This window comes from Bactrocera neohumeralis, chromosome 2 (assembly GCF_024586455.1).
Source record: "Bactrocera neohumeralis isolate Rockhampton chromosome 2, APGP_CSIRO_Bneo_wtdbg2-racon-allhic-juicebox.fasta_v2, whole genome shotgun sequence".
Classification (NCBI taxonomy): Eukaryota; Metazoa; Arthropoda; class Insecta; order Diptera; family Tephritidae; genus Bactrocera; species Bactrocera neohumeralis.
In genome coordinates this window covers 41,028,999-41,043,829 of record NC_065919.1, presented here as the reverse complement: position 1 = coordinate 41,043,829, position 14,831 = coordinate 41,028,999, and the positions used below count along the sequence as shown (strand labels likewise).

The 14,831-nt window shown below is 33.5% G+C and overlaps 1 protein-coding gene and 1 long non-coding RNA gene across 2 annotated transcripts in view; one reads left to right on the top strand and one right to left on the bottom strand.

The window, feature by feature from the left end:
• LOC126751219 (uncharacterized) overlaps window positions 1-14,831 on the top strand; it is a 231,048-nt gene that overhangs the window by 199,081 nt on the left and 17,136 nt on the right. The gene's annotated exons all lie outside the window — the stretch shown is intronic.
• Window positions 9,966-11,198, bottom strand: LOC126751177 (uncharacterized). The gene is made up of 3 exons (XM_050461227.1): window positions 11,000-11,198; window positions 10,822-10,938; window positions 9,966-10,240 (listed from the first exon to the last, which is right to left on the bottom strand). The coding sequence occupies exons 1-3, from the start codon at window positions 11,111-11,113 to the stop codon at window positions 10,058-10,060; spliced, it is 414 nt and encodes a 137-aa protein (XP_050317184.1). The 5' UTR covers window positions 11,114-11,198; the 3' UTR covers window positions 9,966-10,057.

Genomic DNA, 14,831 nt, shown 5'->3' with positions numbered 1-14,831 from the left:
AACAATGAAAATGTTAACTAATTTTATTGTAATTTCATTTCATTTAAATTTAAAAATGTTCAATAGCTGTAATAAAATTTAATACCTTGTAAACTAAATATTTGCGCGGACACAAATAACTTAAGGGTGGAGGAGTTACATAATAGCCCTATATACTTTACCTGTACTTATTCTAATCGTACTCTTGATTCTAACTTAGTCTTACTCTTATATTTAATTACCTATGTTTACTCTTATTTAAACTACTCCCACTCACAGTTTACATACGTTCTCCCACTCTACACCCACACGTTCGCCCCCACACTAAACATACATACAACATATTCCCGAACATACATTATTACTTCTACTCTCTCCTACATTCATTAATATTACTGTAAAATAGTTAAGCTTTTGGCTACGAGGGCTGCTATATATATTCTGGCCTAGGGCAACACTAAGTGTTGCCAGGTGCAATCTGACATTTCCATTGGAAAGTTTAACATTTTTATACTCTCGCAACAAAGTTGCTAAGGAGAGTATTATAGTTTTGTTCACATAACAGTTGTTTGTAAGTCCTAAAACTAAAGGAGTCAGATATAGGGTTATATATACCAAAGTGATCAGGGTGACGAGTAAAGTTGAAATCCGGATGTCTGTCTGTCCGTCGTCCGTCCGTCTGTCCGTGCAAGCTGTAACTTGAGTAAAAATTGAGATATCGTGATGAAACTTGGTACACTTGGTACTTGGCGAAATCGGCCCACTGCCACGCCCACTGTAAAGTGTCATAACTAAACCATAAATAAAGATATTAAAGTGAAATTTGGCATAAATTTGGACGTAATTTATTTGGAAAAGTGGGCGTGGCCCCGCCCCCTACTAAGTTTTTTGTACACATCTCGAAAACTACTATAGCTATGTCAACCAAACTCTATAGAGTCGTTTCCTTCAAGCATTTCCATATACAGTTCAAAAATGGAAGAAATCGGATAATAACCACGCCCGCCTTCCATACAAAGGTTATGTTGAAAATCCATAAAAGTGCGTTAACCGACTAACAAAAACGTCAGAAACACTAAATTTTACGGAAGAAATGGCAGAAGGAAGCTGCACCCAGGCGCGTAGCGTCGCCACTTATGGACCAAAAACAATATCTCAGGAACTACTATACCGATTTCAATGAAATTCGGTCTATAATATTTTCTTAACACCCTGATGACATGTACGAAATATGGGTGAAATCGGTTCACAACCACGACTTCTTCCAATATAACGCTCTTTTGAATTCCATTTGAAAAAAATAAAAAATATAAATACCAAATTTCGTGAATATATCTTGTCAAATGTGAAAGTTTTCCATAAAAGAACTTGATTCCGATCGTTCAGTTTGTATGGAAGCTATATGCTATAGTAATCCGTTCTAAACAAGTTTTTTAGATATTACATTGTTGCCTTAAAAAATAACATATACCAAATTTCGTGAATATATCTTGTCAAATGTGGAAGTTGTCCATACAAGAACTTGATTCCGATCGTTCAGTTTGTATGGCAGCTATATACTATAGTTAACCGGTCTGAAAATTTCTTCGGAGGTTACATTGTTGCCTTAGAAAATAACATATACCAAATTTCGTGAATATATCTTGTCAAATGTGAAAGTTGTCCATACAAGAACTTGATTCCGATCGTTCAGTTTGTATGGCAGCTATATGCTATAGTTAACCGATCTGAACAATTTCTTCGGAGATTACATTGTTGCCTTAGAAAATAACATATACCAAATTTCGTGAATATATCTCGTCAAATGTGATAGTTGTCCATACAAGACAACAACCGTTGCCTTAGAAAATAACATATATCAAGTTTAGTGAATATATCTTGTCAAATGTGAAAGTTGTCCATATAAGAACTTGATTCCGATCGTTCAGTTTGTATGGCAGCTATATGCTATATTTAACCGATCTAAACAATTTCTTCGGAGATTACATTGTTGCCTTAGAAAATAACATATACCAAATTTCGTGAATATATCTTGTCAAATGTGAAAGTTGTCCATACAAGAACTTGATTCCGTTGCCTTAGAAAATAACATATTTCAAGTTTAGTGAATATATCTTGTCAAATGTGAAAGTTTTCCATACAAGAACTTGTTTCCGGTTGTTAAGTTTGTATGGCAGCTATATGCTATAGTTAACCGATCTGAAAAATTTCTTTGGAGATTATGTTGTTGCCTTAGAAAATAACATACAACAAATTTGGTGAATATATCTTGTCAAATGTGAAAGTTTTTCATACAAGCATTTTATTCCGATTGTTCAGTTTGTATGGCAGCTATATGTTATAGTGGCCCGATATCGGCCGTTCCGACAAATGAGCAGCTTCTTGAAGAGAAAATGACGTTTGTAAAATTTCAAAAAGATATCTTAAAAACTGAGAGACTAGTTCGTATATATACAGACAGACGGACGGACAGACGGACAGACAGAGACAGACAGACAGACGGACATGGCTAAATCGACTCAGCTCGACATACTGATCATTTTTATATATACTTTATTGGGTCTCCGACGATTCCTTCTGGGTGTTACAAACTTCGTGACAAACTTAATATACCCTGTTCAGGGTATAATTATGACAAATGAAGGTATACATTGCGTAAATCAAAAATAACTAGAAATTCATTCGTCTTCATTCTCTTCCTCTGCTACATCTGGCTTATCTAAACAATTTCGCTTGTTTCCACCTCGTAAGTTAAAAAAATGACTGCAAGCCACGAGGAATTACACTCTTTTTGCACAAATTTTGAAGATCATGCAGCTCTCGATTACAAATTGGCAGCTCTTTATTGTATTTGCCAGTAAACGAAAAGTTGAACACCTCTTTTGTTTTTCGCGTTCCTCCAATATCAATTACTTTCAAGTCTCCATCCCATTCCTCCTTGTATAATAATTGTTTTCGTTGAATTTTGTTCACTTGGAGTAATTTAACATTAAGCCAATTTACCGAGTCATTTTTTATAATTTTCTTAAGGCTATGGCCTAAACTCGAAAACATGGCTTTGGGATCAATCATATCACTGTATTGAAGCCTCTCTACAGCATATGGGTTTTTCCGTCTTGCCAGTCTCATTATTCCGGCGAATAAACGCATATACTTCTCTTCGCACGTTCTATTGCAGAGTGCATCGAATCTGCCTCCATTTGTGTGTGTCCGCTTTGGAGGTACTTAATTGTTATCGAATTAAGCTTCAAGGTATTGTTGATATACATATGTAAATCAATAGTGTAGCAATGAACCTGTTTCTGTTTTGTCCCCCGCAGCAGTCTGAGTAGAGAATAACATCGGTTACCGATTCGTCTAACGAGTTCATCATTTTCCATATTCTGGTCCCAATTTCGTCCGATCCTCGTTGACCCCGATTTTCATCCCATAGAAAACAGTAACCTTCTCCACTGGCAATGTCGTAAAATGTGTTATTATACGTGGCGAACTTTCGACTGTAATACATCGTGCTTACGTTGCGACAAGGAGTCGTTAACACTGACTGGAGGTCAAAAGTAAACACTTTTAAATTACTGTTACTTTTAGCTGATTCCTTGTCAGTTTGCTTGTTAGTTCTTGCCTTTGTCTTATTTAAGATGTGTTCATCATAGGATTTCTGAAATGAGTCTTTGTCCTCAGCGGTTTTGTACCTCTCGCATGTTAAGCAGGTGTCCTTTTTTGGACGGTGGAAAGAATAATTATAATTCATGCAAAATATCCGGCGATAAACGTTTTCTTTAATGATAGTGTCCGGGTGGAGTTCTTTTAATAAATCGTACATTTTTGATATTGTTAAGTCGGCGGCAAGATAAAGTCGTTGACTTTTTGCTCGAGTGTATTGGCTTTCGACGGCTGGAAATGACTCGATGTGCTGTTTGATAAGCGCAACTGTCTCTTCGTCTAATTTTCTCTGGTGGCCATGTTGACCCCTCTTATCAGTAAATTCATTTTGGCACATTTTCTTGGCTAACACAGATATTGCGCCGTCTGACAAGTTCACAGTATTTAAAAAAAACTTCTTGCATACCTGTTTGGCTTTGAGAGTTTAATTAAATGTGTTCACCCGCCGTGATCCAATTGTTAACGTCCTTTTGCACTTCTCAATTTTCACGCAATTGGCCAGGAACAGTCGCTGCCTCGAATAGTCGCCTAAATTCCAATATTCTGCATTGATCTCTGTGCGCTCTTCTTCTGAGAAGTTTTCTGTGCAATTATGGCGGCACTTACAGTCAATGGGTTTCGGAACACGTTCTTCAACTCTTTTGCCACTCTTAGTGACATACGGGTTCCCTTTGTTGCGATGATACTTCCTTTTATTCTGCACCCATTTATGACTTTCAATCTATTGAACGGAAATATTTCAGAGTTAGACGTGGCTAGACCCAAAAAATATTTCTCAAAAGCTGTTTGCTGTACTCACCTTTCTCTTTCGCGTAAGTATATTTCTACCATTTTCATTCTTGTTATTGATATAATAAGTATCACCACAGTCTGCGATTTCTTCTAAAACTACATCTGCTGTCTTTATCACTGAATTATCTAATTCACCTGCCAAAGCCAGTGCATCATCATCCGAATCGGGGATATACTCGTCCGACGATCCTGCAGAGAAGTCTGTAACATTCTCATCATCTGTTTGAGGTATCTCTCTGTCCGGCAATCCCACAGCGAAATCAAACTCATCAGTCTTTGGAGCAATTTCCACAACGACTGGTGGTTTCGTGTCACAGCCTGTTGATATTTACCTTACTTACTTCACTTACATTATATAAAAGACGATACTCACTCAGATGTTTAAAATCGATATTTTTAATGAACAAACTTTCTCTGCGAAATGAATTTGCAAGCTGAAATTCCAAATGACTACAATATTTCCTTGGCATTCATGTAGTCAAAACAACGTAAAAATCGCATAGGCTACTACTCTTGTAAATTTCTGATAAAACTTTCGAATTTGTATTGAAAATAAAACAGCTTATGTGGAGTATAGAAATGGTCGGAATAAAACTATTTCTCAAACAATAGTGTATATTATTATAAGCTATTTTATGAGTTAAAGTTTTGATAAATTGTATTTATTTCTACAGGCTAAAATGGAGTATAATGCGCATACACTATTATTCTTTTAACAACTTTGCAGTGGCAATTTCAAGCAAAATAGCGCATATGAGCTTATACACTTATTGAAGGAAATTTTTGAACATGAAATTATACACCATTTTTTCCAATGACATTTTGACCCACTTTGTGGAAGTAGAATTTGACGAAATTTTGACCAGACATAGAATCACTGATGGAGATTCTAAATATGCAATAAAAAAATAATGGCGTATGAGCACATACGCTATTGTTATATTGAGGGGACGATCTATCTGTTATAGTTTTTGAATTTACTTTTTGAAAATCTATCACTAATCTCTTCTTGGATTTTCCATTTTCATCTACATATACCCTTTTTTGGTACTGTCCAAACTGGTGAGTTATAAGGACTTCTACTAGGTTGTATTATATTATTCTTTAATAATTTTTTTATTTCTGAATTGACGTAATCGTTATCTGCATACGGATATTGGTATTGTTTCGTTCAAACAGGTTCATTACTTTCTGTCCTAATGGTTGCTTCTATCGTTGTGGTAAATGGTAACTTTTCTGTTTTATTATTTCTCCTATCTTCTCTTTCTCTAATCTCCTCTTCATAATCTTTATTATCATTTGTGTAATTTATTTTTTGATTTTTGTTTTTATTTGTATATTTTATTTGTAGTGACGTGAAATCTATTTCTGCATTTAATTTTTTTCAATCCACAAAATCCTATTTCATATCAAAATCATTAATATCTTCCAGTTCAAAAAATGGTAAATCATGGCTTAACGGATGTATTATTTTTTTACTAGTCATGATGGAATATCCAGGCATTGATTTTGTCCATACAGGATCTATTGATATACTCTTACCTATTCTGCATTTTTTTGATATGTACATATGTAGTTGTTTGTAGCGCCTGAGTCGATCATGATATTCACTTCTTGTTGTGTTGGACCATCCTTGAGTGTAAGGCAAGGTAGTCCATCCTTTAGCCTCGATGTATCGTCAGCTTCTTCCATGTGTCTGAAGGTTTGTTCTGGCTGAGGTTCAGGTTGTTGGTGTGTGTTGATCCTTTGTATCTTTTGCGAAATGATGTTTCTGTTAGAGTGATTTCGTTTGTACCCACTGTTTCTTTGAGGTTCGTCAACATCTATGCGTTCTTGTAGACGTTGGTATGTACTATGTACATATTAAATACTCTTTAAGGTTGTGCATAATTGTAATTGTTCCTCGTTTGTTGCCTTGGTTGAAATTGATTTTGCCTGAAGTTGTTATTATGATGACTAGGTTGATTATATTGGTTTCTTTACCATTGGTTTGAATTATTATTTTGCCATTGTGGTGGATTAAAATTAAAAGGGTTTGTCTTTTGTGGTATTATTCTATGTTGATTAGTTGGTCTTTGCCAAAAGTTATTTAAATTTTGTCCAAAGCTTCCATGATACTGTAGAAGTTGAGAGGTGTGTAACATATCTGCATGCCCCGTGATTCTTCTTCTGAAGGTTGTAATGATATTGTAGAATTGAGGTGTGTTCTGGAACATTTGGAGTGGTTCCATGACTTTCATTACTTTCTTTGCTTCCTTGGAAAATAGGTAATTCCTTTATGACTTCGATTTGTACATCTGTTACATTCTGGTATTGCATCCTGGCTTCTTGGTATATTGTTGGAGTGGAAGTTTCTCTAGTATTAGAATTTGTAGTTTGGAACATCCGTAATATTAACTCCTTGTCCTTTCTCCTTTCTTCGTCCAATTTCGAGAACTGAGTCTGAATGTAGGACATTATGTAGTTTTCAGGAATGGTATGGGCTGTGGCTGAAGGAATTATGTTCTCGTTTGGCATTGTCCGTTTTGCTCCTTGACTCATTTTCTGAGTGTCTGTCTTCGTTAAGGAAGATTTAAAGATTTTGGCTTTCTTTACTAAAGATTTCTGCTTACGGATTTAGATGTCCTTCTTTATGCGCTTCGAAGATTCTTAAGGATGCCGATGTCCTGTTGTGCGATCTCCTCCTTCCCAGCAAAGAGCAGTTGAGCCCCCAGTTAATTCATATACTTATGAATGGTTAAAAAATATATATTTTCTTTTGCAGAATATGATCTTTATTCTTAGAAATTCACATACTTAATGAACATGTTTTCGTATTATGCTATGAGTTATATATTATTCGTTAAGCTGATAACATATGCATGTGTGGCTTAGGTCTAAAGTCTAATTTTATTATTTGTTGTAAATAAGTGCTTACCATGCGGTCTATGCATGTCTCGCATTCGGGTATGGTATGGTATGAGTTCAAAGTCTTGTGTTTGATACTGTTGTTTATTTGATTAGGGCAGAACTGGCTTTATCAGCGTTTCTCATAGGGTTGGGGTCAAAATTCTGCTTTTTTGGAAATTCTGCATTCATAATTCCGGAAGTCGGAACACCGGGAATCAAAGTTATGGAAGTCAATATTCTGGAATTCAAAATTCTGGATAACGATATTCTAAATTGCAAAATTCTGAGTGGCAAAATTCTGTAATTAATGATTAAAAATGCGAAAAAAGTGCGCACTTTTTTGTTATCAACACGCATTTTTAATCACTAATTACAGAACATTCTGTAATCATATGTTTTATTGCCTAGTAAGTAGTTTTTTACAATTGCATGATTGTATTTGTTATTGTTATTTCTTTGTTTGTTGTTGTTCATTTACTTTTTTGTACTACCATAATGATTTAGTTTACTATGTACCTACATATACATACGGAACTGACTAAGCAATGTGTTACTGCAATTTCATTAATAAAAACGTGGTAAATATTTTTGTGAAATGATGGAAAATATAACCGTGGTGAAGTCCAATAAAGGAAAAGACATGTTAAACGTCGACGGCTACTTCTTCTATGTATTTGGAACGAAAAAATAAGAAAACATTTAACTGGACTTGTTCTGAACGAATTAAAAACAAATGTACCGTGCGTATTGTCACACAATTCGATGGCTGTGAACATGTTATACGAAAAAAAAGAAATGAACATTCTCATGATCCATTAATGTAGTACCTATTTGATTTTTATTTGTTAATAATGTTGTTTTTTGTCTTTCCGATAAACCTGTCTGAATTTTGGAATTATTTTGGAGGTTATGTTTTGTTTATGTTATATTATTATGTATGTATAAGCAAATTTATATAAGATACACGATTTGGCTCAAATTTTGGGGAAAAAATTTCCAGAATTAATTCTGGAAAACGTAAATTCCGGAATTATGAAAAACCAGAATTTTGAAATGCAGCCAAAAAAGGCGAAGGAATTGCGGAATTCCGATTTCCAGAATTTTGTCGACCCCGAATTTTGATTCCGGAATTTCGACTTCAGAATTTTAACTTTAGAATTTTGACCGTTTCCCTTTCTCATATACTTGTGCATAAGTGTCTTTGATAGTGGTATTAACTGGCGCACAAAGGTTTTTATATTTTCGGAAGAACATTCAGTTACCCAACTTGGTGTTATGATCCATGCAATGGTGTTGAAGATTTAACCAATCTCTGGAGTGTTATGTATGTAATTATTTTTGTATGTTTACTTGTGTGTCAGTCGTCAGAACCGGACATCTCTCTTAACTGGACATATTTTCATACACAACCTATTCCTATAAGCGGATATTACGTTCCAATGAGCGGACACGAACACTATTTTGGAAATATTCGTTCAAATTATCTCTGTTAAATAGATAAGATTTCATAAAATTTATCAAGAAAATTGTGTATAATTTATTGTTCCCGTTTTCATAATTTTTGATGAAGATAGTATAAGCATTAAGTAAGCATTAGCGTACGTTTATGATTGTATGTGTGATTATCATATTTATGTACATACACATAATGCATATTTTCTTCAGATATTTTAATTTTCTCAGTTAGAAAAATATGCTATAAAAGTAATTATATTGAGATCAGCTAGGATTCCAATTAACAAAATAAAAAAATTTAATTTCATGACTTTCAAGATTCGTACGTAAATGCACGTATTCCCATTGAGCTTAACTCCTGCACGCTTATGACCTGAGCCACCTCAAAAGTGGGAACGCAGCCGCATTAGTCACTGTTTTATTATTACATATATGTACTTTGATCATTGAGATATTGTTAACGCAACGCACATAAATGGGTTCAACGGTTTATCTACATATTAAATGCTTATTTTGTTCTGCGTTTTTTACCAATAATCCTCCTTTTTAATTTAGGAGATTATTTGTAAATAAAAATTATGTACTTTTTGTAATATCTTAGACATTGTAGGCACAAATCTAAATAGTAAACCTATAACTCATATAAGAACATTCGTTGTCTATTTATGTATAGCCTTTTACCTATTCGCTCATTGCGTGGTATATTTTTCTTTTTGAAGTTATTTTTTTCGTTATTCCCTCATGTGAAAACTACAAATTATTATTTGATTTAACATTTGCACCTTCTCTATTCATGAGCATTCTCTGGTATTGCTAGTATGTACATTAATGTTGGTAAGAAAACTAATATATTTAGTAGTTTCCTACGAAACTATCAATTATAAAATTCATTAAAAAACTTGCCTCAAAATAATAAAATTTTACTACCTTTAAAAGGTCAGGTTTGCGAAAAAATTTTAATAACCGAAACGTATGTAGGAACGCAATGTTTTTTTAAGTCGTTAAACTGAGGGAAATTTTCTTAAAGTGTCTAAGCGAACCTATACCTAGTGTTCAGAGTCTTATGAAGTAAATATTCGATTTTTGACCCACCATAATGTACATATGAAGTGTGCAAATGTATCCATCTCTACCTGTAAGTAAAACAACTCATCAAAACTAAATAAATGTAGCACTGACCATTAGCTAATTGAAGTATATTGAATACAAGGACATTAATAATTTTATATATGTATAGTGAAATTTAAAACTAAAATTATACTATAAATTTAATTAAATATCATTTCCCGTTTGAAGGTAATATGAGAGCATATTTTAAAATTGCATTGGCACTATCTGGTATGGATGTTTTAGATATTAATGAATGTGTTGACTCTCTTTCTTCAAGAATCATCTCTGGATCAAATCCGGTATAACGACTTTTCTTAAGCTCTTTATTCACCACTTTCATTTGCTCGTTAATCTTTATGTAAGAAAATATTTTTTTTTATTATTTTATATACATATCATTAATTAATAGTTAAATGCGCTAAGTTCATTTATAAAATTTTCTACAGCCTGATAATTAAAGAGAATTGTAATCTGTGTTCACTATTACCTACAAAAGTCAAATTTTAATAAAAGTCGCAAGTGAAGATACAAAATTCAAGTCTGATCACTGGAAAGAGGCAAGCGTGGTTTTAAAATTTGTAAGAAATAGGCATGATCCTGCCTTCTACCACCAAACTTGGCGAGAATATTTTGTTTCCATTCACGGTAGAATATGAAAATGAATGAAATCGGGTGATAATAATTTTTATCTCTGAACTGTAATATCCGAAACACTAAGATTATATATGTATGTATCTGAGGCAAACTTAAGATACAGTTAGCGTTTCACGTAAATATATTACATTTATTGAGTGTTCAAATTCGGTGATTATAAGTTTGTTCAGAACATAATGTTGGCTTTATGTTGTTGTGCTATATTTATGAATAATTATATGTAATTGTGGCTCATAGAATAAATGAATCTTAGCACCCTCTAGCAGTAATATGACTCACCATTATTATCAAACGAGGCGTATTCGCACAACTAAATAAATTGGCAATAAATTGAGGAAAATTTTCTGTTTTCTCATTTATGGCCTCATGAATAAGTACTCGTATTATAGCTCGGATCTATAAATACATATATTAACCATTAAATAAACGTATTTAGTTTTTTCTAACATATGCGCACTTCTGGATGGTTACACAAATATGCCGAATTTCCTTGACGGAGTTGCTTTTTAATTCGTTGGACAGTTCTGTAATGATTTATAGATTTTGTATCCCAATTACTCTTAAAACTCATTATGGTTGATTAATACTGTGGCGATTATTAATATAAGTTCTGAAATAAAAAGAACATATTCAAAGAATTTTTCACCGAAAGAACAATTTACATTTAAAGAAAAGAACTATATACTATATATAATTTTTTCACAGTTGAATTTATTTAAGGTTGCATAAACAGTACAATAAATATTGCAATTATAAAATATCAGTATGTTAAACATACATACTTATGTACGTAAAAAGATTTTCGTTAGTCTAACAGTGTCGGTCAGTCTGTATATTATCTTCACATAAGTGCGTGAAAATTTTTTTTCTAAATATACTTGAGTAATACCAAAAATTTAATCAATCCAAATAGTCCCCTCAATATACGTGATATTTGATGATTTTGCCTTTCCATCTAACTTTGAAGCATTTATGGCGGTCAATATATGTTATACACCCAACTCTTTTTTTACACGGGTTCTTTTTACACGGATTTGAAGTTACATAATTTTCCTCAATTTCTAGTACGGTTTCGAAAGCACTGTCTTGTAATTATGTTTGTTTTTGCTACACTTAGCACCATTGCTGAAATGGACATACATACATAGTAGTAACTGGGAAATCCTCTTATTCGATAACTCTTACCTACACATTTTGTTCGCGTGATATTTACATTGCTGAAATGGATATCTCCAGTGACGATACCGACTTTAGTCCAGTTCGTCACAAACAATTGCGCTTGTTATAAAGTAGCGACGAATAATTATGTAGCTATGTAAATATTTTTTCTCTAGTTCTATTCTAATTTCAGATTCTTAGGTTTTTGCTTAATCTACCAATTTTTCACTTATATGAATTATGTATGTATTTTAAGTTTTAATGTTCAATAAAATGCCATATGAATATACAATTTGTATGCATATCTGAAATTTTATAGTTTTCAACAGTTTTTACATGGTTTTTCGAAGTAAATATAGTTCCTTATTTCATCTTACACGGTTTTCAGATGACATGGAACGTATCCCCCATTTTACTATAGGAAACGCCTCTATTTTTACACGGTTTTTTTTGAGGAACGTATCTACCGTGTAAAAAAAGAGTTGGGTGTATTTTAATTAAAGCGGACAATTTTTCTTAAGAATAATGTGGTTTTTCGCTGAATATGAATGAAATTCGTTTAGATCTTGGTCTTAACTTCATATCCCTAATATACTGATTTTCGATCATCTAGTTGATGTTTTCCTCATATACTCAATATATAAAATTTGGCCCATTTTGGTTGAGTAAATATCACATATGTAAGTATGTTTCATTTGAGTTAATTAGTTTGATTTTAATATAAATATTTCGGTCCAGCAAATATAGTAACGAAACTAATCGAGGCTATGACAAATAAGGCTATGCCAATAAGATATCAAACTTGTAGTCCTTTTGGTATCTTCGAATAGAGCATGTTGATTTTGTATGCAATATTCTTTAGAAGAAAGTTTGGTCAACACCTGAAAGTATTTTCTAGCCTTTAATCCTACAAAAAATTCGAGTGTATACAATTTTTGGTTACCGGCTTTTAGGACTGTCCGTAATGGAGAATTTCACTGTATATATAGTACTCGTATGTACATAGTTTCCTTTAACTCCGGTTGACGCTTAGGGCCAAAATAAAAGCTTTAAAGTCGTCCAGTGTTGCGATAGACTATTCCAGTTAGTATAACAAGCTTTGAAGTCGGCTTTACTATACGTCGCCATTAAGTTGTTGGACGTCCGCAATTCTGGATTTTTCTGGGATCCAATAAGGAGAAGTTATGTAAACCTCATCATTATCAGGGGTGTTGCGGAATCAGAACTGAAACCGATCAAAAAAAAGCAGTAGGTGTCAAGAATTCAGATATTATTGGTTTGATATTCGAAACAGAATTTGTATCGGTTTTGGGTGTCACGGAATTTAATTTTATCGGTTTTGCTGACAGAAACAAATCAAGAAGTTAGTCGCGCACAGATTTGAATTGTAAGTTAAGAAATCAAGTTATTTTTATTGTTACGAATTAATTTATCTTTATTTCTATAGGAGAAAACATTAGAATAAAACACGAAATGTCTTAATTATTGAGTTTTGGAAAAAATGCGGATATTTAAGAGGGAAGCCTTTTTTAGAGGCTTAAAAAAGTCATTTTTTTTAGCTTTTTTTGGGAGGAAAAGAAATAAATGATTAAAGCGAAATTTGTAGGGTTTATATTTATACATATGTACATGTGTACTATATATTTAAATATCATCCGCAAATTTTTTGGATACGAAATCTTTAACATTCTGCATTTGAAAAGCAATTGCCAGATGCTTCTCGCATGTGCATATGCCAGACGGCGGGCAGGATGCAGGTCGAGATTTCTATCGGAAACAAACAATTCAAAGAGATTCGTATTTTTTAATAGTTTATGTTCAAGTTAAGTTTGGAAAATTTTTAAAGAGATTTAGACAAAAATAATTCAATTTTTTAAAGCTTCTAAAGCAGGCTCCTTGTAAAATGTAATAAACGTAATTTAACATCCAAATGCGTCTTTATTCATTCGATAAATGTTATCTCTTAAAATCTTTCAAACAGGTTATGGGCCAGCGCACTGCTGTGTGTTGACATTCGCGAATTTGAAATTGTGTGATAGACTTGTGCGCACGCATTGTTGTGTGTTAATATAGCGATAGACTGTGTGTCGGTATTTTAATTCGTAAACGCAAATAATTATACTGTCCGTCGGTGTATTATGGTTTAAAAGACAATGAGTTCGCTTTTCCAAATCGAAAAATTGGACGATTCTAATTACGCGGCGTGGTCGGTGCAAATGAAAAGTGTTCTTGTACACTCCGATCTGTGGGGCGTTGTGTGTGGCCGTGAGGTCAAATCAGACACTATGACGACTGCGGAAAAAGTGGCATATGATATTAAAAATGAGAAAGCATTGGCTTCAATTTTACTTTGTGTAAAACCGTCACAAATAAACCATGTGAAGCATTTGACAAGCGCATTGGTAGCATGGAATAAGTTCCGCAAAAACATCCCAAAAGGACCTGCGAAAGATTTTTGTTGTTTAAAAACTATTACAACTAAATATGTTTGAGGTCGACTGCTATTGCAAATCATATAAACGAATTTTGTGGAATTCGCGAGAGTCTCTCTGAAATAGAAGTTGAACTTTCAGAGGAAATATTAGTGATAATTTTATTATCAAGTTCGCCGGCGCAATATGAAAATTTTGTTGTTGCAATGGAAACACGGGACGCATTACCATCATTTAATGCGTTAAAGTGAAATTACTGGAAGAGTGTGCGCGGCAATGTACAATTGAAGAAAAACAAGATAAAAGTACAGAAGTGCTAATGCAAGCTAAGACATGCGTATCTAGTAATTTCCAGAACAAAAACAAAGCAAGCGTAGCAAACGGTTTAGGAAACAACAACAAGAACAGTAAAAACGGTAAAAATGCCAAGTTTTTCAATTGCAGTCGGCGTGGACATTTTGCAGCAGCATGTAGACAGCCGAAAAAGAGTGAGTGCAAGCAAGAAAGCAACAAGGTTTAACGGTCTTGTTTTATGATGCATACAAAAACGAATAACGGAAACGTAGATAGTAGTGCAACTTGCATTTGTGTTTCACGGTTCGCTTTTTTAAAAAATACGGCCTGTGAAAAAAATTTGGGTTGCTTTGGCGTGATTGACCATTGTAAAACCCAAATAACCAATTTTTTTTTTCCAAAAAC

Excerpts from the sequence above, each read along its gene's own strand:
- LOC126751177 (XM_050461227.1), bottom strand. The coding sequence starts at position 11,113 with ATGAGTTTTAAGAGTAATTGGGATACAAAATCTATAAATCATTACAGA. Across the intron at positions 10,939-10,999 it reads ATTTGTGTAACCATCCAGAA|ATCCGAGCTATAATACGAGT; the intron begins GTGCGCATATGT and ends ATGTATTTATAG. Across the intron at positions 10,241-10,821 it reads CGCCTCGTTTGATAATAATG|ATTAACGAGCAAATGAAAGT; the intron begins GTGAGTCATATT and ends TCTTACATAAAG.